Here is a 25,132-nt window from a genome sequence, read left to right on the forward strand (position 1 = left end):
ATTTCCCTTCATTTATAACAGTTTCTGAATATAATCCAAAACTGCCAAGTCATCAAATATACAGGGACCATAACTGTTAAATCACTGAATTTTCAGGGACCAGAATTGTAACTTGAGTCATCTTCCCCATTAAATCTGTGTAATGAAAGAATACAGAGACAACATTCACATGATTAAATTCCGAATCCAAGAAATTGACATCCATGAATTACACTTTAGTTCTGAGCACAAAAATACGAATCAAAGCCAATCCCTGAATCCAAAGGTTCCAGACCCGAATCAATCGGTTCCGAGCATCGCAATTTCGAATGGTGCGTGATTCCGAACACAATCCAATTCTTCCGATTCCGAGTTCATTCGCTCCTATTTTGACTATAATCTTTGATAGCCAATTGCGAACGGGTACACAACCATATTCCGAATTCTGATTTCATTGGTTCCGATTCCGATTGTGAATTCAATTTCATTCGTTCCAATGTCATATGCCCCGATTGCAAGACCTAGTGAATTCCAAACAACATTTTTTTGTTGACATTTAACCATTGACCACTGTGACATCCCCATTTTCACGGCCAGAAAAGATCGATTTTGTTGATGCCTTGTTTGAAAATCAGAGTAACATTTTAATTAAAAGTTTTATGGAATTTGTCCGAAAACAAAATATGATAAAGATTTATCAAAAGCATTTCCAAGGAAATGTATTTCATTAAAGGACTTGGGATGTCATGTTTGATACATATCAAAATCATAAACGGTACATTATAAGCTTTACTACATTATTTCGTATATACATGCCTATATCCGTCATCCCTCATCCCAAAACATCACATCTATGCTCTTGCGCCACTACCTGTAATACAAGAAACTTAGTGGGTCAGGCTGGGGAGCCTGGTGAGCACATAGGGTTTTCAACACACAATAAATAAGTTTATTAATTTCATCAATCGACAATAACCCGATTACCCATTCCCGTTATCCTCACTTTACGTCCCTAAACACGTATCATAAGGGACCTAGCCTAAGGATCATCATCGGGATGGACACTACTGCTAAGGGGATTCTTTAGTAATAAATGTCCTAAAGGCAACCATGTGGGGGATGGAGTACACCAGTGAACACATCATTCAAAAACACCTACAGGTTGCGAGCCGGCTAGCGTTCCACTAGACTGTCTAGAAGAGTCTGTGGTCATCATCCATACTCCACTAGATGACAGAATCAACAACTTCAACATCGAGGCCTCTCATCATTTTATCACACATCACCTATTACATCTACCCATGTTTTACCCCAACATTTTCGTAGATATAAAATATATATACAGTTTAAATCATTGAAAACATGTATAAAAACGTTCATCCAGCATAGATAGCAAGTATTCAGATAATATGCACACATAGCACGTAATTTATATAAAATACTTCATATCTATGTGTAAGCTGAAAGTAAGTATGCACTCACCTGAAAGGTGGTGAATCAGCACTCGGACAGCGCTTCGATACTCTCGAAACAATTTTCCTTCAATAAAACTTAGTACCACTACTACTAGGGTTTATTCTAACGATAACCGCGACAAATTAATAGTCTGATTATTTATTGTTATTATATAAGCGTTAATAACACTCAATATGTAACAACCCGAAGTTGTCCATCGCTGAAACCCACTTCGTACGTAAAAACCGTTCTTAGCGATTCATTCCAATTTCGTTTTTGGGCTAAGTTATTCAAACTTATATGATTATTATAATCTAACGAGTGTTCAAATCCCTTAGAAACTCATGAAAATGGCCCAAAATATTTAATGTGAAAATTTCTAAATTCAATCCCGCCGGATTGCGACAACTTAATCGGGTGCGACCAAAAGCCCCGTATAACGTCGGTATCGGGTAGAATTCTACCGTGTCCAAATCTTAGACACTATTTAAAGATGTTTAAGCTTCCATTTGAAGCTTTTGCCCTCTCTCACTACTCTCTCTCTCTAACCTCTCTCCTCAAACCAAAGAACTAGGTCCAAAACTCCAATTTAAGGCTTCAAATCTTTGAGGTAACTTCCCTAACTTGTTGTTCAACCTCTTAGGCATTCAAATTCGTGTTTAAAACTTGGAAAAGGACCATCTTCATGAGTTTACGGCCATGGATCATGCTTGGGCCGTAAACTCAAATAAAATGGGTTTTCAAGCCTTAAAACCCCTCCAAACCAATTTTGGGACTTAGATACGATTATATGGCTTACCATTCTGGACTTAGAACACCCTATACATGAATTTTGAGGAGTAAAAATGAGTTTACTACCCAAGAACATGCTTGGGCCGTAAACTCATCATTCATGGGTGGTAAACTCATTTTCAAGTGTTAAAAAGCCATGTAAACACACCATTAGCCTTGGAATAAATCCTAGAACCAACCAAAATTAGTTTTGGGGCCTTAAATATGATAAATACCTTCCTTTTGAGTGTTTACGGCCATGACTCCCCAAGAATAACTTCCAGGGCCGTAAACTCCTTTACATAGGTCAAATGGAGCCCAAAATTCATCCCAAGGCTTGGAAAAATAGTTTGAATCACATATGATCGTCCTAGCTTCACCAAATAAATTAAAGATTGAGCATGGGGGAGTTTATGGCCGTAAAATCCATGTTTACTACCGTAAACTCTAATATATGGTCCTTAAGTGAGTTTAATTCATTCCAAGGTCCTAGATTAAATCCTAGATAATTTTCCCAAGTGTTAGCATGCCAATTAGCACCATAAAACCCCCAACCATGAGTTCACAGCCGTGAACTCATGTGTGTGTGGTGTATAGGGCCAAAAACTCCATAAATAGTTTACTCTTGAAGAGTAAACTCAATTTCCAAGTCCCACACGTCCGTAGATGTCACCCGGGTCACTCCAAACACTTGTTTTGAAGTGTTTTCGCTCATTGGAGTGTATTATCCTATCTAATTAGTGTTTTAAAATCTAATTAGATACATTTGGATATTATTTCATATTACATAGGAACCTCGCATGTTATCAAGCCCCGAACCAACACTTACCATCCGAAACGTCACATTTTCTCGTCCGGTGAGTTCATACCCCTACCCTTTTTCAATGGTTTTTCAATGTTTTCAGGGGGGGAATACAAGCAAAATAGAAATGTTTTCAAAACCTTAAATTGACATATTTTAGTAAATATCTGGCAAACTTATAAATATCTTTACCCCTTATGTATTATGCTGAGCATAAGGGATGTTTTATCAATTATAACTACATAGATTTCAGTAAAGGAAACAATCAAACTAATCAAATTATTATGGGAATAATTTGGGATCTTCAGTACTCGTTTTTATGAATTCGGATTTCAAGTAATGTTAATAGATAAACTATTTCTGATTCAGTTTATCTCTGTTTCATTTAGAATGTATTGCCAGATAATTTCATTGTATATAACTGTATTCACTGTATTAAGTTTAATAACGTTTAGTATGTTTGATATCATCTGAGAACACTGTGAATAATGTAATACTAGCTTGTGAGATTCGTCATTGCCCTTTGGGTCATTAGTAAATCCTTCCCGGAAGTGTAACCATAGTCTCCTGGAAGGACAGCGTGGAATTTATGAATAGATCTATTCGGGACTGACAATCCCATACCTTAACTACTAGCTACAGTTAGGCGGGCACGCATGGGGTAACAAATTATGGATATCATCCGACGTCTGACAAGCGTCAAGGAGGTCTCGTTGTTGTATCAGCATGGTTACCTGGCTCATAATACGTATAAATATAGGTTTATTCACGGTTTTGATTTGATTTTATATCTATCTTCTATCTATAGTTCTTATATCTATTACGGGATAATACTCCCATGATTTTCAATTATATATCTAGTTCGGGATGATAATCCCATGGTTTTGAAAATATATCTAGTACGGGATGATAATCCCATGGTTTTGAATCTATATTTAGTTCGGGGTGATAATCCCATGGTTTAAACATATATCTAGTACGGGATCATAATCCCATGGTTTTGAATATATATCTAGTACGGGATGATAATCCCATGGTTTTGAATCTATATTTAGTACGGGATGATAGTCCTATGGTTTTCAATCTATATCTATCTACAAATTTCGTGTATATCAAATTATCTTATATCTAGTTCGGGATAGTAATCCCATGACTTTCAATATATAGTTTTATGTATTAAACTGTACACTATGTTATTCAACCAAACTTACACATAGGAAAATATGGGATTTTCCTGGGATAACATAACAACTCATAAACGAATTAAGAAACTAATGGATAACTAAACTATTAGGAAAATATGGGATTTTCCTGGGGTAAAATACAACATGTAATAGAATTGGTAACAAACGATAACTAAACTGTTTTACATATGAAAATATGGGATTTTCTTGGATAATAAACCTTTTTAGAAAACTAAAGGAAACTGGTACATTTTTCAAAAAAAAAACATCTTATGAACTCACCAACTTTATGCTGATTTTCAAACTGCTTGTATTCTTAGGTCCACATTAGATAGGTACCCGATGATCCCTTTTGGCGAAGACGGAGTGCGTAGAAGACACATCTTACTTTTGTTCATATATACTATGTATCACACTTGTACAACTTTACTTTTGAACAGATGTAAATTCCGATATGTAATGTAATGGTTGTTTACTTGCTTACTATGTACATTGGATTTGATACTCAACGTGGAGTCAGAGCCCTTGTTTCCGCCTTCGGTTTTCGGGGTGTGACAGATTGGTATCAGAGCCCTTGTTTATAGTGAACTAAGTATACCAAACCTTACATGGTATAATACTATAAACACTAAGGGGCCTAAGTGCTCTGAACTAAAAGTATACCTTAAAATATAAGTATTTTTAAAAGTATACAAGTATATCGAACCGCCGAGATCCGTAACTACAAGTAGAACAAAACATAAGTAAATGGGTGTTGTACGCTGCGGTTAAACCTGGGCAGTTATGTAGTCGTGTCTAGGATCAATATAGCCTGGCCAACTATATTCATTCGAGACACGACCAACATGTGCTTGGGAGTGACTGTGTTATGCGATATGCCTAAAACTTACCCAAATATCACAAACATCGGACCAGTGTCGTAGCGAACCATGAAATACTATGGGAGTATTTCTTGATTCAATCCTTTGTATAAATCCTCATTCAAGCGTCATTCCTTGATCATTCCTATAGCGACAAATTATCTGCTTTGATATCTCTTTACTGCTTTATCGCTTAATCAGAAAATATATACTTGTGATATCTCTTGATTCAATTTAGAGGATTTACCATCCTCTCTTTCCTGATCTTATTATTTCAAGATGCCTCCAAGAAAGAGACAGAGCCTAAAGACCAACAACCCTCCGCCACCACCTCCTCCTGAATTTGACCCTGTGATGTTCTAGGTAGCTGTCAATGTCGCGGTGGCAGCTGCTATGTCTCAAAGAAACCCTGGTAGTTCAGGAGGTGGTCCCCAGCCCCAAAACCCAGAAGATAACCAGGGACACCGAAAAGAGGGTTCCTATAAGGATTTCATGAACGCGAAACCCACATCCTTTGATGGCATTGGAGGTGTCATTTCCCTCACCTGATGGTTCGATAAAATCGAATCAATCTTTGAAATATGTGCCTGTTCGGAATCGGACAAGGTAAAGTTTGCCGCCTGCACCTTCCTTGACAAAGACCTGACTTGGTGGAACGGCCGAGTCAAATCCTTAACTCTACCTGTAGCAAATGCTATGGGTTGGGAAGTTATGAAGGAGCTTCTGCTTGCAGAGTATTCCCTCAGGGCGAAATGCAGAAGCTAGAACACGAACTCTGGAACCTGAAGATGAAGGGTTTTGACATCGTCACTTATACTTCAACATTCGATGACCTGGCGTTACTCTGTCTGGGAATGGTTACCGCAGAGAGTAAAACGATTTAGAGGTTCATCTGGGGGTTGACCCAGCCAACAAAAGGGAATGTCTTGGCTGCGAAGCCAGACACCTATGATAGCGCTAAATGTCTGGTGCAAACTCTGATTGATCACGATGACAACCCCGATGAGGAGGCTACCACTCCTGAGTCAGTCACAAGTGGAGGTGGAAGTAAAAAGAAATTTTGGAACAAGCGGAAGGCCCAAAGTATGCAAGGATCCTCTAAGAAACAGTAAACGGTAACAGTCCATGCTGCTACTGCCCCTGTTGCTGTTTCTGCTGTCGGATCAACGGCCCAAACTCGTACCAGTGGATACACTGGTACCCTTCCTTGGTGCACAAAGTGCAGCTACTATCACCGTACTCCTGGTCCATGTCGCGAAAGAATCTGTGACAACTATGGCAAGAAGGGCCACCTTGCTCGAACCTGCAGAAAACCAGCCAAATCAACAAATCAATCTTCCGGAACGGGCGTCGGTCACGCCTGTTATAATTGTGGTGAAGATGGACACTTCAAGAGGAACTGCCCCAAGGCAACAACAACTGGCAACACCGGAAGATTTCTAGCAATAGGACGAGAGGAGACAACCGCTGACCCCACTGTCACCACAGGTATATTCCTCATTGACAACTCTTATGCCTGCAATTCTTTTCGATTCTAACGCTAAAAGAGAAACCTGTTAACTATCCATTCAAACATCTTTCTAAACTCAACCCTTCGTTAGTAATCGAAAATGTGTACCGTCAAGATGGCTAACTAGTGAGAAAGAGAACGCTAACGTCATACCCATAGATTGTATCCTCAATCCAGACGATTATTCTTTTCCATTCGATTTAATGGTAAACATTTCATGAAATGCTTTGATGCTATTTTTGACATGTAATGACCGAGTCTCATTCATGTTGTTATTCTTGATTTCGAAAGGGTCGTCCGTCTAAATCTTTTCCCCGACCCGACTCTCGTGATCTTAAGCATCAAACCTAAATCCAACCTTCGCATCATTTCGTGCATCGAGGCATAAAAAGTTTTGCTGATAGGAGTGTCATGCATTCCTCGTCCGTGTGATCATCGGGAAACGGGAAGTCTGCAGCTCTTTCTCTAATGTCTTTCCCGAAGATTTCCCGAGAATTCCTTCCGAACGTCTAGTCAAATCTCGCACCGGCATAATCCTTTGGACTACCTAGTAACCAAACCTCAGTAAAGATGACGTGTCCAAGACAGTGACCAAGGCTTGATATGATCACTACGAGTTAGTAGTGGTGCCCTTCGGTCAAGCCATTTTCCCTGGTCATGTATATAAGCTAATCAGTCATACCTGTGGACCTTTCCAAAAACTAAGGCGATAGGGAATTAGTCGGCATTGGAGATACCTATACAAACCCATAAATTCTTGGGTTCCGCCGACTATTATCGCAGAACCACCTAGAAATTTATTTTAGAACCATCAGACCCTTAGCTATCCTGCCACATGAAGGTGTACCTTCTTGTTGGAGCCAGTGTCCTATTGGAGGCCTTATCCCAAATAAGCATGATATGCTTTGGGAAGCGCGAAATACTTCCCCGTGATACATCGGACTTTTCGAAATCCCCGCCAGAACTGCATCCGTGAACTACGAACTTCGATTATCTCAAGGACTTAGTGGCATCCACTTGGTCTTTCACATCTCGAATCCTTAGAAGTGAGTGCTCAATGAAACCTTAGTAATTCCTTTGATGAGACCGAAATCAACGAAAGTTTGAGCCTCCATAGAAGAACAATTGAGATCATGGATTTGGAAGATCAAACGTACGAAAGAAAGCCGCCTCCCGATAGTGAGGGTTCGCGGGAATGTCAAGCGGAGACCCGATTTCAATTCGGAGCGTGAAGATCCAAAGCAGCAGATCCATCCTCCTCTCTTTTCATTTCTTGATTTTATCTTAATCTTTGAATTCCGGGACGAAATTCCCTCTAACGGGGGGATAATGTAACAAACCGAAGTCGTCCATCGCCGAAACCCACTTCGTACGTAAAAACCGTTCTTAGCGATTCATTCCAATTTCATTTTTGGGCTAAGTTATTCAAACTTATATGATTATTATAATCTAATGAGTGTTCAATTCCCTTAGAAACTCATGAAAATGGCCCAAAATCTTTAATGTGAAAATTTCTAAATTCAATCCCGCCGGGTTGCGACAACTTAATCAGGTGCGACCAAAAGCCCCGTATAACGTCGGTATCGGGTAGAATTCCACCGTGTCCAAATCTTAGACACTATTTAAAGATGTTTACGCTTCCATTTGAAGCTTTTTCCCTCTCTCACTACTCTCTCTCCTCAAACCAAAGAACTATGTCCAAAACTCCAATTCAAGGCTTCAAATATTTGAGGTAACTTCCCTAACTTGTTGTTCAACCTCTTAGGCCTTCAAATTCGTGTTTAAAACTTGGAAAAGAACCATCTTCATGAGTTTACGGCCATGGATCATGCCTGGGCCGTAAACTCAAATAAAATGGGTTTTCAAGCCTTAAAACCCCTCCAAACCAATTTTGGGACTTAGATACAACTATATGGCTTAGCATTCTAGACTTAGAACACCCTAAACATGAATTTTGAGGAGTAAAAATGAGTTTACTACCCAAGAACATGCTTGGGCCGTAAAATCATCATTCATGGGTGGTAAACTCCTTTTCAAGTGTTAAAAAGTCATGTAAATACACCATTAGCCTTGGAATAAATCCTAGAACCAACCAAAATTAGTTTTGGGGTCTTAAACATGATAAATACCTTACTTTTGAGTGTTTACTGCCATGACTCTCCAAGAATAACTTTCAGGGCCGTAAACTCCTTTACATAGGTCAAATGGAGCCCAAAATTCATCCCAAGGCTTGGAAAAATAGTTTGAATCGTACTCGCTCAACCACAAGTGGTTGATTCCTATCTTCGTTCACATTTCCAACTCCACTTCTGGTTCTTACCATTTTTGATCTACACACCGAATAAGGTGAATTTAGATCCTCAATCACGGTAGATAATTAAGTCATCCTTATCACTCCGAAATATTTATATGCTAGTTCTAATACCGTAGTCGTATGCTTAGAATCTTAAACACATAAGGTTTGCAGATCCGGTCGGCAATAGACCATAGATCCGAACCAACAATTTCATATATGGCAAACATATAGCATTTAGCACATAAAAGCATTTTTGGCATCTTTCCAAAAATATAATAGTGCTGGTGTCTAAAATATGGTAGACACTCATCTCACGATCATCACTTAGCATTCTAAGTTTAAGTCTAGAAATCCTACAAATTCCTAGTTCGCTTAAACTAACGCTCTGATACCAACTATGCCATTCCCAATTTCGCGGCCAGAAAAGACCGATTTGTTTCTGCTTTGTTTTTAAAATCAGAGTAATCTTTTACAGAAAACAGTTGCGCAATTTGTTCCCCAAAAAATATATGAAAAGAATTAATCAAAGCATTTCGTTAAAGAAATGTATTTTCATTATATAACAAAATCTAGGGATGTCATGTTCAATAAAGACCAAAAGCATAAACAGAACAAAATAGACCTTACAATAGTTATTCATAACTACTGGCCTATAATCCAAAATCTCTCGTTATGTCAGCAAACTTATGCTCTCGTGCCATAACCTGTAATACAAAGAAAACTGAGTGGGTCAGGCTTGGGAGCCTGGTGAGCATATAGGGTTTTCATCCCACAATGTTATATCATATATATATATATATATATATATATATATATATATATATATATATATATATATATATATATATATATATATATATATATATGATATAACATTGTGGGATGAAAACCCTATATGCTCACCAGGCTCCCAAGCCTGACCCACTCAGTTTTCTTTGTATTACAGGTTATGGCACGAGAGCATAAGTTTGCTGACATAACGAGAGATTTTGGATTATAGGCCAGTAGTATGAATATATATATATATATATATATATATATATATATATATATATATATATATATATATATATATATATATATATATATATATATATATATATATAGAATTTCGCCATATAAAAGCACCTCTTATCCCACCCCATCGATCCTCACAACAACACAATCCAAACTCTCGTATCTAAAACCTTCCTCTTTGCTTGATCCTTACTCACGGATCTGGAAGTATTCTCTTCACTAGTTCCATACTCCCGGATCTAAAACTAATCTCTTCACCTGATCCATACTCCCGGATCTAAAACTAATCTCTTCACCTGATCCATACTCCCGGATCTAAAACTAATCTCTTCACCTGATCCATACTGCCAGATCTAAAATGAATCTCTTCACCTAATCCATACTTCCGGATCTAAAACTAATCTCCTAATCTGATCCATACTCCCGGATCAATAACCGTGCCCAATCCATACTCCTGGACTAGGGATAACTCACTTAGTCTTAATCCATACTCCTAAACTAATAACAAGTTTATCTATTTACGTGATCCATACTCTTGGATCTAAAACTAGCCCCTTGATCTCATTATCCAACTCATCTTTTATCGCACACCAGTTATCTCATCTACCCATGTTCTACCCAACATATTTGTAGATATACAATACATATATAGTTTAACTCATTTAAAACTATATAAAACATCCATTCCGCACTCATCTAAAATATACAACAATATATAAACACATAGCACATATTTCATAGCAAATACTTCATATTTATGTGTTAGAAGAGAGTGGCTACACGCTCACCCAAAACATATATACTTAATACCTTCAAATAATACTTGTATTAAAATCGTGTTTATGAAAGGGAATATACACTCACATGATAAGATGTTTATCGGACAACACTACGACTCTAAGTGTAGTATTCTTCGGTGAAACTGAAATATCTTCAAACACCGGACTTCTCGCGGGCAGAACTTCGGCTCGGAAACTCTTTTTCTCCGGATCTTCGGGGCTTCGGGACTTGCTTCGGGTGTTGGGATGATACCGGGGTTTTGGGGGTATAGTTTTCTCGTAGATCGATGAAATAAGGGTGAGAGATAAGAGATTTGGCAACCACAAACGGCTGCCCTTTGTGTTCTATTTATAGGGAGAAGTCTGCCGCGATCGCAGGGCGTTCCCCGAACAAACATAGGGCGTTCCCTTCGAAAGCGGTGCGTAGGAGCGGGGTTTTGATCCTATCCCTCATCTGTTGAGTCAGCATCGACGTAGCCAATCCAGAGCCAAGCACTGAACGCGGGGCTACAAGAACTCTCTCAAGGTACCAATCTTGACAACTTGATAAAATGGAAGAGTTAAATAGCTCACCTGAATTTTGGGATGTTACACCTTTTATCTTTTAATTAGGGATGAGCAAAAGGACCGAACCGGCCGGAACCGAACCGGAACCGGGAACCGGCTTCAGCCAAAATCAAGAACCGAACCGGCCCGGCGGTTCTACCGGTTCCCGGTTCCTACCGGTTCTTGTCGTGTCTTCAAATGTTGGAACCGGCCCTCGAAAAATAGCATCATACGGTTCCGGTTTTTACCGGTTCTACCGGTTCCGGTTATATCGGTTCCGGTTCCTACCGGTTCCCGGTTCCAAAAATCCACAAAAATAACGTCCCGGTCCCGGCCCGACCGGTTCCATCGGGTTCCGCTTCCGGTGCCGGTTCCGATTCCGGCCGGTTCCCCGGTCCATATGTTCATCCCTACTTTTAATTGATTAAATGGGTCTTAAGTACAAACTAACGTAACTTAGTTATTATTAGAATTATTGCAAATAGTTATGACCTTGGATATTTTTTTCAAAATTTCTGCTTGGTAATAGTTTAATTCTATTAGTTTGATTTAATGTTGGTGGAAATCATTTTTTTTTTTGTTAGATCCAACCTTCGATTGTTAGTTTGACTGAACTTTGATGTTGGAATTTGGAAATCAATTTTTGTGGGTCTAATGTTAGTTAGTGAGTTTATTGTTATTTTATATGTGGAAATCATTTTTTGTCTTTAATATGAGTTTTAAGATGTTGGAAATCGTTGAGTGAGTTTGTTGATATTGGAAATCGATTTTTTTTTATATATTTTTTTTAATGTTGGAAATCGTTTTTTTTGAGTTTTCTTTATTAATTTATTAGTCTAGTGATATATCAAAAAAATAAGTAGCGATAGTTTTGCGATAAGTTGCATGTCGTACTGTTAAAGAACAAATTATTGGTCTCGTTCATCTAGTTTTTTTGCTTTAACATGTTTTGTTTGCTTTAACATGCTTTAACCTCGTCTCATACATGTGTTTTTTTGTTAAACAAATAGATATTTGTCCCCACTCAAGATTATTATGAGTTTTAAATTTGCTTTAATATGTCAGATATTCAAATTCAAGAGTGTGGTGATTGTGTTAGTTAATTAAGTTTTGAATTGCTAATTTGTATGATGGATTTGAATGCACATGATTCATTTTGTTGCTTTGACCCATCAAATTTATGGAAGTTTATTGATTTTATTCTAAATAATTCTAGTTATAAATACACACTACTAGAAAAACAACATTTTACGAAGTGCAATACACAATGATTTACGATACGCAAAAGTGTGTGACCTAAATATAATGTCATCTCTCTATAAATTTTAAGGATTTAGGATGCGCATTTTTACGTGCCCTTAAATTAGTGTCTAAAAAAAACACGGAGGGCATCTATAATAAAATGTGTGTCGTCTGAGGATGTCGCATTATAATTTTCACGGAAACGCGCGTTCCATCCTTTAATAGCTAGGGGGTAATGAAATCCTAAAAAATTAAAATCCTCGCCTTCCTTTTTCTTCCTTTCCCTCTTGCCCTAATTATTGACGCTCCTTCCTTCCCCTTGCCGACATTGACTGCCACCTACTTCTTGCCTCGCACTCCGACCATCGTTACTTGCCATTCCTGGTCGTCGACGTCAACCAAGGCAAGCATGCCACCAGCCGACAACCTTCACTCTATCCTTCTCCTTTTCTCTGAAAACCCTAATCCACCTCCACCATTACCAAATCTTGAACAGTATAAACCGATGGTGTTGTCTTATTTTTCATTTTCCATGTTTACCCGTAGCACAGTGGCCCCACAATTTACAGGTTATGCTAATTGGTTTTACCATTTGCATTTATCATTTCATTTGTTTTGTTGTTTCTTAATTCTTTGATTATGTTCTCTACTTGCTTAAGATGATTCCACATTTTCTTAAATCTTGATTATTATTTGTTTATTTTTTTAGGAGTTTCTATCATTGAAGATGGAGGTAAAGGAATAACAATGAAGATAGAAATGAATTGGGATGGAATCCCTAGTATATTACTTGATATCAAGACTAGACTAGGAGTTGGATTGCCTATACAACTTAATCATTGAGACATGTTAACAATTAGCTGGATAGAGGCAACTCTTTTGTGAAAATGGTATCTACTTTCATCATAAGCAGATGCTTAATGTTGTTAACAATTATGTAATCATGCCCATCCAGATATTATCCAAACCAGGTATATGGTATTCCATTTAGAGGGACCTGTACTTTCTTTTTTTGCTTCACTTTTATCACCACAAATAGTCCTAGGTGTGTTAATCATTGTGTAACGCTCTGTTCCGAATTGACTTGTAGTCTAAGGCTGTGGGTCGAAGGTTGGTCATCATAAGGAGTATGGCTCTATAGAAGGTAAGATCTAGGCTCATTTGGGTGCGATGTATTAGAGGTGTTTCGGGTGTTCGGGATGTGTTTTGGAGCCTAGGGGTAATTTGGTAAAGCGTCAGTTCGGGCTTTTGTGGACAATGGATTTTTGTTCGGAAGGTATTTAGTAATGTTTGAGATGTTAGAAGTGTAGAGCTTCTCGTCACCTTTCCGTGGATATAAGAATCGTTGAAAACGGATTTATAACGAAGAAGTTATGGCTTTTAGAAGTTTAGTAGTTTCAGGCTTAGCCGAGTACATTTGGCGTACACAAGGAGTACATTGGGCGTACTAGGGAAAAAGGGAGTACGATGGGCGTACTTTAGGTTACGTTGGGCGTAATGACCAGGAGTGCTCGCAAAGGTTCTCTGCAGTACGCTGGGCATACCAGAATTACGTTGGGCGTAATTCTGTCAGATCAGAACCCTATTTTAGGGTCTTGGACCCTATTTAAACCCCTTATTTCATAACCAAACCCTAACATCTTTAGCCTCCACCCCTCCAAACATTAGAAATCATCATAAAGCATCCATGGGGGCATTTTGAGCTTATGGAGTCCATTTTTTGGGTGTTTAAACCATTTTCAAGAAGTTGGAGTTTGATGCAAGGATGGGAATTAAGGAGGAGCTTATGGATATGGCTTTTAGGACTCATTCTCGGCTTAATGAAGTTATAAAGCTCTGAACTTGACCATTGAATGCTTAGATCTACTATGTTGGGTTTTTTGGATCTTTTGGTCCCAAGAATGGAGCTTTATGGTTCCAAATCTGTTTTTAGGCTTTGGGTTGCCACCCTTGATTCTATTTGAGTCTCTAAGGCAGAAAGTTGCCATCTTGATGGTCTTAATGGATTCATGCTTGAGTTAGGGTCACTTTTATGGATGTAGAATGCTATTTTTGGAGTTTGGGTTTGTTTGGGGCATGCAAAGTCACCAAGTCAGTGACTTTATGGGTTTAAATGTTAATTATAGCTCAGATCTATAATTTGGACTTGTTGGATCAAGTATTAAGCACTTAATGGATGATGTGCATGAGCTACTTGTACGTTCGGCGTACTATGTAGTACGCTGCGCGTACAGTCCATTTGCTCAACCGCTAAGCGTATAGAAGAGGTACACTGGTCGTACGCTCTCAGAAGCACTTGGGCCTTTGTGGACTTTGGACCTTTAGGCCCTAATGGTTTTGGGCCAGGATTTGTTGATAGTTGGGCCTAAATTCATCTTTCAGCCAATAATAGAATAGTTGGGCCTATTGGGCCTTGTGGCCCAATGTAGAAATGGACTTCATATTTGTGGGCCTCGGTTTGGGCCATTGATTGTTTTATGTACATTATAATGTTGGTCCTTTGTTTTGGGTTTGGACCCTTAGTTGTGGATCATATTGGGCCAGGGGTAAAATGGTCATTTTACCCCATGCTTGGATTAAGGATTATTGTATGGGGACCAATTGCTAACTTGAGAATAATTATTGGTAGTGGAAGTTCGGGAAGTTGGCGGGGCAGCAGCTAGGGATTTGTTCAGGAAGCTTCTGCATTCGAGGTGAGTCTTCTCACCATACCAATGGGTCTAAGGCACCAAGGCCGGCCTATATTATGTTATGTGGTACACTAGCTATAGTAGAGATATGTGGTATAGTAGTTAGCTTTATGCTAAATGGTATCCTAGTTATTATATGATATGTGTTATGCTAGTTTTCTTTGTGATACTTACTTGGAAGACCCTAGGGGAGCCCGTGGCATTGGATGTAAGACCATGTGGGGTAGCCCATGACAGTCCTAGGTAAAGAGGGTAGCCCTTGGCATTGGATGTAAGACCATGTGGGGTAGCCCATGGTAGTCCAAGGTAAAGACCATGAGGGGTAGCCCATGGGATTGGAAGTAAGACCTGGTGGGGTAGCCTATGGCTTTCCTAGGTTTTATGTATGCATGGCTTATGTGATGAAGGTAGCTTTTATAGCTAACAAGATATGTGTTATGTGGATTGTGTTTATCGTATGCTCTGGGAAACTCACTAAGCTTCATGCTTACAGGTTTTGTTTGTTGTTTCAGGTATCATCATTTTGGAAAGGAAGGGCTCGGATTGATCGCAATGCACACACCTATGATTTCCACAATGAATGATTTTGGGATGAACTCTGATAAATGTTTTACTTAATGATGATTTGAAATGTTTGGAATAAATGATATCTATTTTTGGGTTATATTTAAAATGAAAATTTTACCCTTGATTTTTGGGTCGTCACACAGTCAATAATTAGAGTAGCAATTGAAATTACCAAACTGACCCTATAATTCGTTTTTGTGTTGTATGCAGAAATGAAGATGGTGATATGGAATGGAGATGCATATTTTGTAACACTTGCAAATTTATGGGCGAATATATATAATATCCACTATGGTTCTACTACTTTAATCTTGCATATGCTAATATCATCTACCCACACGGTCTTTGTAATATTGTTGGCATCTATGTTATGGAGTACTGACATATATATTAATTTAGGCTGCAGTTGGGATATTGACCTATGCTCAACAGCGTTTGGATGTACAACTGAAGGAATCATGGTATATTTCCAAGACCTTGAAATCATTTACATTTTCTTATTTTCTCAAAATATTAAGTGTTAATGTTGCTTCCAAATACAAGGTATGAAAAGTTGCAATGGTAGGATGATGCCCTTAAAGCATACACTGCAAAATCTGATCAAGCAACAAGTCAACATCTTATCTTAGATGCTACACTAGGTATTATTCAAATATACCATGCCATAGTATTATAGTATTTATATTATTATCATTTCAAGGTAATTAATTAAAATATTTGTTCATTCTTAGGCCGAATGAGGAGTCTTGGAAACCTGCTGAGCCAGCTGCTTGATTAGAAATGGAACCAATGGTCTGCTTATAATTTATATCTCTCTCAAATCTCGAGCATCTTTGATTTCTTTTGCAATAATATTTACCATTTTGTCCTTTGCTCAGGCTGCTAATGCTGCTTGGAACATGGGGGAGTGGGATCAGATGGCTGAGTATGTATCTAAACTGGATGATGTTGATGAAACTAAACTCAGGGTGTTAGGAAACACTACTGGCATAGGTGATGATGGTAGCAATGGGACATTCTTCAGGGTTGTTATCTTAATTCGTAGAGGAAATGTGTTGTTTGGAATCGGGATTTAGATTTGGATTTCTTCACTTGTAAATGTATGTTTAGAACTTCGGATATTCACTTGACATGATTTTATTGGATGAAATTGATTGTTTTGGTATATATATTTTTTCTATATTTTTGTATTATGCGTAAAAGAGTATCGTAAAGGCACGTCGTATATGCATATTGTAAATGGTTGCTAAAGTTTATGACACGTAAATGCATGTCATCTTGGTTTATGACATGGGCCATAATGATACGCAATGCGTGTCCTAAACGCGCGTCGTAAGGTTACGACACACAAATGCGTGTCGTCTTCCTTTGTGATAGGGCCTTCTTTGATACGCATTGCGTGTCATAAATGAGCGTTGTAAAAGTGTGTCATAACTGTGTGTCGTAAATGTGTGTCGTCTATAGACGACACAGAAAAGCGCGTCGTCTCTCGTTATGACAGTGCCTTACTTGACATGCATTTGCGCGTCGTCAGAGCATTTTACGACACCATTGCACGCCGTAAAAGGCTATTTTTCTAGCTGTAACAAGTTGTATATTCTACATGAACTTTCGGTTTGCCATATTCATATGCAACAAGACGAAAGATTCGATACCTCTGACATTGCTAAAATGATGGTAGACACCTAGATGAATCACTTATTCCTTTGTTATATCGATTAGTGAAGTTAGCGTTAATTTTTCGGGTTGGGACTATAACTGTGGATAGATGTTTTCCGCTATGAAGGTTGTAAAATCAAATTTGCACAATTGAATTTTAGAAGTGTTTTTAAATGATTGTGTGATTTGCGTGGTTCAAAAAATGCCTTTTTCAAAGATACAAATGAAAACATTTTAAATCTTTACCAAATTGTAAGATATCATAGAAAACAATTATAAAATGACATTATTTAAAGGTTTTAACATTATTATACATGGTTTGATTACTACAAACGTAGTTATCATCAAATCCTAACAAATAGACGGAGACTAACAAACTCACTGATTTTATGTTGAAAAAACCAAAAGTAAAGTATACATAACAAATAAAATGAATAAAGGAAAGTGAACATCAACATAAGTAAAAAGGAATGCCTTCAAAGTAGATACATTTTTGCAATCTACTTGTTTTTCTTTTATATTTTTGGCTTTATCTTTTAAGGAATGAGGGGTGAGCAAAACCTAACCTGTATAGTCAAAAACCAATAAAAACCGATAAAACCGAAACCGAAGCATAAACCGACGTTTTGGGTTTAGATTTTTCAAAAACCGAAAATTTCCGTTTGGATTCGGTTTTTGGGTTTTGTAAAACCGGAAAAAACGGAACCGAACTGAACCAATTATATAAAATATTTATAAAAATAGATTTTTTTTAACATAATATACATATATTTTGCGTTATTATAACAAAATAAGTAATAGTTCAGGTGGTTAATGTGTTGAGAGAAAAACTTTGAGACACACTTGAACAAACGTTAGAACAAGTATATTGCGGAATAGTTAATCTCGAAGGATCTAAAAGCTCAACAATACTATTTAGAGTTAGATAGTTAAATAGTTAGTTGCGGAAAAGTAAAGAATGGAAATGACAATGATTGTTATATCAAGTATACACATAAGTTGATACATAACGAGGAATGCATTCAAGCCAAGTTAATAAGTGAGATCAAACTTAGTGATTAAGTCTCAAAAGACTTGCTCCGAAGAGAGATTATATTCAGTTATGTGAAAATAAGAAGTGTGAGTAAGAAATAAAGAAAATATAACTTCAGAGATGTGTATTCAAAATAATAGATGCGTATGTTGATTTTTTGAATATAAGAGAATGAGCTCTATTTATAGAGACTCAAGGAGTTACATAAGATTTACTCTATAAGTGTAGCCATGCAAGACTTACTGGACAATAGAGAGAATTACAATAAGACAAAAGAAATAAGTAATAAATATAGACTGCGGTAGGTAGAGATTCCGGATGCGGTCTCTGATGAAAAGGCTTGACTGCGAGTGCTTGTTGACTGCGGTAGCTGAAGTTCAAGAGGGTCACTTTTTATGCCTCAACAATTTCCCCCTAAGTGACCTCGTTAACTTTTGTTAAGCTATCAAGTTTATGAAACTTGATCAGGATCCACCAAAACTTCGTGATGTTTTCCAACCAGGTGATTCTCCTTAAGATCTCAAACTTGACTTCTGTAGTAGTGTGCTTTCATTTTTCAATTGCGGTTCGACAGATATCAAGTTGCTTCCTGGTGAGGCGATGCATGGCATTCATAGGAATGAAGTATTTGACATTGTCGATCTTCCTTTTGAAAATGACTCTGAGTTCAGGGAAGTTGGTTGTACCTAAGGATCTTTCTTCAAAGCCTTCGGTAGGCATTGGTGCATGGTCGAATGGTGGCAGATCGAATTTCTTGGCAATGGTGGGGTAGATGTATGCGTTGATTTTAGCATAGACATAGACCGTTTCCTTAAAAAAGGTATTAGCCCTTTCAAGCGCGATCATCATCTTCGGATGATTCTCCGAGTTGTTCTAGAACACCCTTGCAATGAGAAAGACTTCTTCCAGATTTATACAAGGGAAGTCTGCTTGGGTGCAGATGTTGACTGTGGATGGTCTATCGTTAGACCATATATTCTCAATAGGAGAGACATTCTTAGCATAAAAAGACTAAGTCTCTCAAATTCCATTGGCAGTCTCTTGGAGTCAGGAAGGCTGCGATCAAATTGCTCAAATATTGTGAAGTATCTGGCATTTGGAGAGATTGGGACATCCCAGTAGCCATCCGAAGGGGGTTCCGCATAGGTGAGGTGAGAAGTGTAATCATCATCAAGCAGTCTGCGGTGAGGATTGATCCAAGAGTTTATCAAGGACTCATCCATGAAGGTATCAAAACTGCATTCTCTCCATATAAGCTTAGCGAGTTTGGCTGCCTTCCAATCTTTTTTCCTTTGGGTAGTGGCTGGCGAGTCATTTGAACTCGAAGAGGACATGTTCTCCACAAGGTTTTTGAAGTGAGGGTGAGTCTCTGGTTTTTCAGGAGTGATCTCCTCTTGCAGTGGAGTGTATGAAGTGGAGTATGATGAGATGGTTGCGGTGAAGGAATTTTTTCTGTAATGATGGGAGAACTTTGTTGTTGTGAGATGGAGTGATTGGAGTGATGGACTTATTCTTCACTTCCCCCTCTTGAGGAATTCATCCCAGGAGCTTCCTCAAGCCATTGACGAAGGCCATCAACTTTAGCAAAAACTTCTTGAAATTGAGCCTTGAGGGCGTCTGTCAGTTGTTGATTGTTGGGAATGGTGGGGTTGAAGAGCAGCCGGTGAATTTCGTTGGTGAGTTGAAGGATTTCAGGGCCATGGAAATTTGTGGTCAGCGATCGCTGCAGACGGTTGATTGTAGCTTGAAAGACTGAGATTGTAGACTCATAGGCAACGTAATTCTCAACAATCAGCTTTTGAGATTGGGAGGCTTGATCCCCAATGGCTGCTTGAAGGTCTTTTTTGATTGCGGTTACCTCAGATATGAGGCGTTCCGTAGCATCCATGAAGTCCTTGTGATCTGCTTGTCGATTATTGTCAAGGGACTAGATCCCTATTTCAACCTTGAGTGAGATATGCTAAGCAGCCAATCTCTCACGAGTTTCCAGGCGTTCTATCCGTTCAATTAATGACTGCGGTCCGGGGGTGTCTTCTTGTTGTGGTTGAGTTGGCTTGACCGCAACAAGGTTCAATCTCTGGAAGCATTTTGGTCAGTAGTTGCTTCCTGAGCCTTGTCGAGAGTTTCAACCATTTCAGACATCCGGTCTTGAACTTTCAGTATGGTGGCTACGGTTTTGGCATTATTAATTGCATCTGCCCAATACTTAGCCACAACTTGGATTTCTTGTTCCTTCTGCTACTGTTGCTTGATTTGTTGATCCTTGTGTGCTTGGAATGCCCTATGAAAAGCGGCAGATTTCTTAGCTTCAGCTTCGTTGGTGGGTTGATACTTACTGCATGAATCATTTGAGTCACCATCGTCAATTCCTTGAAAGAGCACCGATGTGTCCCTCGGGTTCACAGATCCTTGCACATTCGTGCTAACTGTGCGTAAACCACCTGTTACAGATGTAAGCATAGTAGGATTTCCTGAGCTTCCTTGGTCTCCTTGACCCGTAGTCAAGTTTGGCCTCGGCTCAGTTCTGGCATGGGCAGAAGAAGTGCCCTGCGGTTGGGAAGGTGTTTGATGTGTTTGGGTTACATTCAAGAGGATGGAGTTCAACTCCTCAGATGAAAAGAAATTCAGTCGGGAAGCCCTGGAGACCGTAGGGCTAGAACTAGTATTATCCTATTGGGATAGAACTGGGGGGGGAGTCTCCACGATGAGGTGAATCAGACTCACTTCCTGAGCTTGAGTGGTGTTCGATGGTTGTTTCAAATGGATGTGCGGCCATCTCAAGGACCACCGGAGCCTGTTGTGAGGTTGAGGTATCATTCCAGTCACGCATTTGGCTAGAGGGATTGATTTTTCTTTTCATAAGGATGGCAATTGGTTGCGCATCCTCATCAGAGTCACTATCAAGTATGGTGATGGTTGGTTGAGTTTTACGTTTCTTGGAGGATGTGGTTATTTTGGAGGCATGCTCCTTGGAAGTTCTTTGTTTCTTCTTGGAGGCCAAAGTCTTTCTTCTTTGAGAAATATTGGAGAGAGTAGTGGAAGAAGGGACTGCGGTGCCTTCAGGGTTAATGATTGCGGAAGGATTTTGAAGAGGTGGGGTAGGAAGGTATGCGTCAATACCTTCCGTATCCTTAATGTGGTCTAAGACATCAGCAGTCTCAAGACCGAGGGAAGAAAGAATATGGGTAGGAAGTCTCCGAATTGGGCCAAAAGCAGATTGATCAGATGAGGGATTGTACCTTTTTAGATCTTTGGTGACAAAGAAGTTGATGTCACTGCCCATGTTGATCCATGCGTCCGCATGAAGGTCTGACATGCAGAGGGACCAGAACCTTGCGAAAGTGAGTTCGGTTGGGTTCTCCCTTGGGCTCTCCTTGGGAACATATTGGAGAAAATTGTCCCAAAGGATCTGTCCGTAGTTCACATCGTGAGATGTGAAGATACTCCATACCGACTCTAGTAGTTTGAGCCCCATATTATCCGTGCCTCCGGTTCTGCCAAATAGACTGCAGATGACGAAGTGGCACACGAATTGCCAGACCGCAGGCAATTGGTTCTTCTTGATTTCACCAATTCCTTTGATCTTTTTCTGATATCTCATTTGATAAAGATCTGAGGTAATGTCCGCCATGGATGGGGTGAAAATCTTGATGGAGGGATGAACCAGAAGGTTAATGGCAGCAAGAAACTTTTCTTTGGACAGAATGACCAAAGAATCGTTAATTAGGTTGAGATGAACTTCTTGTGGGTTTTTGAGTGGGCAATAAGTGGAGAAGGCACATTTGAAAAGGGTTGTGATTGGGACAACGTCTGTGAATGCATCGAAGGGGCCAAACAGGGAGTGAATTTTCAGAAACTTGATCATTAGTTTCATGGGGGCATTGTAGAATGAGTGTTCTTCAAACACGGCTCTGAAATTGCTTGAAGAAATTGTGGGAGAGTATGAACCAGTTGGGCTCACTAATCCAGAAGCCTTTGATTGTTTCTTGGAAACACTAGATTTCACCATTGTTGAGAGTTTGAGGAAGCTTTGAGGAAGAAAGGCAGAATGCAAGAGAAGATTCAAATTTTAGAGACCGTAAACTTTTCTTTGTAGAGAAGAAAGGGGTTTTATAGTGTCTTAAGGGAGCGGGAAACGTTTTTGACCTAAGTGAATTTGGGTAAAAACGTTTGGGTTTATCTTTTGACTTAAGGTCTTTAATCTTATCCACAGATTGATAAAAGAGGGATTAAATCTGAATTTGGGGTTTACCAAAAAAAGGTTTGCATTTAATGAAATTTCAGATTTGATACCACGTCTGGTGAACGTGTGGTGAGGGAGAAGTCAATCCGTTGGGTAAAGGGGAAGTTGTAAAGGATTTGATGTTTTGGGGTAGGAAGAAAACACATATTAAAAGGATTTGATTTAGGAAAATCTTTCTTTTTGTCATCATACCTATAATAGGTCTGACATGAGGTTTATTCAAAAGAATGATACATATGCACAAATAATGTTTTTCTTTAATGTTTTCTCTATTTAATGAAGGATCATTAAATAGCACACTATGTTTTTTTTCAAAAGAATGAACAGTCTGAAAATAATTTAAAGTTACTATGGATGGAGACATCATTGCGGATGGATCAAATGACGTCAGATGACTGACTGTGGTAGACGAACTGAGATGAACACTTTAACAAAGATTAGTAAAACAAACAATAAGGACCATTGAATTGTAGTCATGATATATGGTTGAGGTATATAGAATATATCAAAACCATCTAACCTAAATAACTTCAACTAGGACCGCAACGGAGACCAAGAATGGTCAGCGAGACCTATTAATTCAAGAAGAATTGAGGGTCCGGATTCATCATTCCTAACATTTGTAAGAAAGTGTTGAGTTTTGAAGAGTCAAGTACGGACAAAGATTAGTTCAATGTTACCTTTCAGGATGTGGTCTTTGATGAAGTGATACCGTAGTTCAATGTGCTTGGTCTTGGAGTGCTGAATACGATTGTGAGAAATCACTATTGCACTTTCAGGTTCACAATAGATTGGTATCCGCAACATCATGTATCCGTAGTAAAGCAGTTGTGTTTTCATCCATAAGACTTGAGAACAACAGCTGGTTGCGGCCACATATTCAGCTTCTGCGGTCAACAATGATACAAAACTTTGTTTTCTTGACGACCAACTGACTAATCTTCCACCCAGAAATTGACATCCACCTGAGGTGCTTTTTCGATCTAGTCTGCATCAGGCATGATCCACATCTGTAAAAGCTTGAAGACTGAAATGTTGCTTACGGGGTACCATCGACCAAGAGACTTGCTTCCTTTGAGGTATCGAAGTATTTCTTTGGCTGCGGTCATATGTGACACTTTTAGGTTAGCCTGATACCTTGCACATACACCAGTTGCAGAGACAATGTCTGTTCGGCTAGCGGTAAGGTACATTAGAGAGCCAATGTTACCTCTATAAGTCTTGTGATCCACAAATTCGCCTGAGGGATCAGCAAAGATCTTATAACCAAAGGCCATGGGGACCTTAGACGAAAAACAGTTGTCCTTAGAATATTTCTTCAACAGTTCTGAGGTGTATTTTTCTTGATGAATGAATATCCCCTTAGGGATTTGTTTCACCTGAAGCCCTAGAAATAAGTTAATCTCTCTATTCATGCTTATCTGGAACTTGTTGGTCATGAGCTTACCAAATTCATCCACCATTCCTTGATCAGTCGATCCGAAGATGATATCATCCACGTATATTTTTACAAGCATTAGATAGTCACCATTTTCTTTTTGAAATAATGTGGGATCAATCACTCCTCTTTTGTAACCTGAAGAGACAAGAAATTCAGATAGAGTCTCATACCAAGCTCTAGGGGCTTATTTTAGACCGTAGACTGCCTTTTCAAGCTTGTAGCAGTGGTCTGGGAATTTAACTCTTTGAAAACCTGGAGGTTGCGGAAGATAAACATCTTCTTTTAATTCCCCATTGAGAAATGCACTCTTAACGTCCATTTGGTCGACCTTGATGTTTTTGTGGGCTGTATATGATAAGAAGATTTGGATGGCTTCCATTCATGCCACCGGAGCATACGTTTCATCATAGTCAACACCTTCAAGTTGACTGTAGCCCTTTGCAACTAGCCTTGCCTTGTTTCTGACTACCGCAACATATTCATCTAGTGCCAACAATGGTGTGACCATGTGGCTTCGGGAAGATATTCCACACTTTGTTTCTTTTGAATTCTTCTAGCTCTTCTTGCATTGCAGCTATCCAATCATGTTCTAGTAATGCTTCTTTGATCGATCAAGGCTCGACTGAGGACATAAATGTTGCGTAGTGACAAGGATCAGATAAGTCCTTGGAAGATCGAGTCTGGATACCTACAGATGGGTTGCTGTGACAACACAAAATATTCATTTGAATAAACTCCGCAATCAAGCACATCAAAAATTTGCCAAATTCATCTCAAAACTTTGTTTTGGCGATTTAAGCCCGTTCGAGTATTTTATTTTATATTCGTCAAGCAAACAAAAATAAGGAAGTATACTTTAGAGTTTTTCCTTTATCACGTAAGTCGCGAAATTCCTAAGTTTGGAGTTTATGGACGTAAAAATGGAGTTTACGGTCGTAAACCTCAAAAAGTATAAATATGACACTTAGTCATTTTTAGCTCATTTTTCACTTCCTAGCCTAAGAACACTCAAGATTCTCTCTCAAGTATCATATCACTTTTCCGTCAAATCCGCCAAA

The 25,132-nt window shown here is 38.8% G+C and overlaps 1 protein-coding gene across 1 annotated transcript; it reads right to left on the reverse strand.

Annotated features, from left to right (window-relative positions):
- Positions 1-23,616: 23,616 nt before the first annotated feature.
- LOC111915246 (uncharacterized mitochondrial protein AtMg00810-like) lies at positions 23,617-24,048 on the reverse strand. Its single transcript, XM_023910919.1, has one exon. The coding sequence runs from the start codon at positions 24,046-24,048 to the stop codon at positions 23,617-23,619; it is 432 nt and encodes a 143-aa protein (XP_023766687.1).
- Positions 24,049-25,132: the final 1,084 nt, after the last annotated feature.

This window comes from Lactuca sativa, chromosome 4 (assembly GCF_002870075.4).
Source record: "Lactuca sativa cultivar Salinas chromosome 4, Lsat_Salinas_v11, whole genome shotgun sequence".
Classification (NCBI taxonomy): Eukaryota; Viridiplantae; Streptophyta; class Magnoliopsida; order Asterales; family Asteraceae; genus Lactuca; species Lactuca sativa.

Excerpts from the sequence above, each read along its gene's own strand:
- LOC111915246 (XM_023910919.1), bottom strand. The coding sequence starts at position 24,048 with ATGAATAGAGAGATTAACTTATTTCTAGGGCTTCAGGTGAAACAAATC.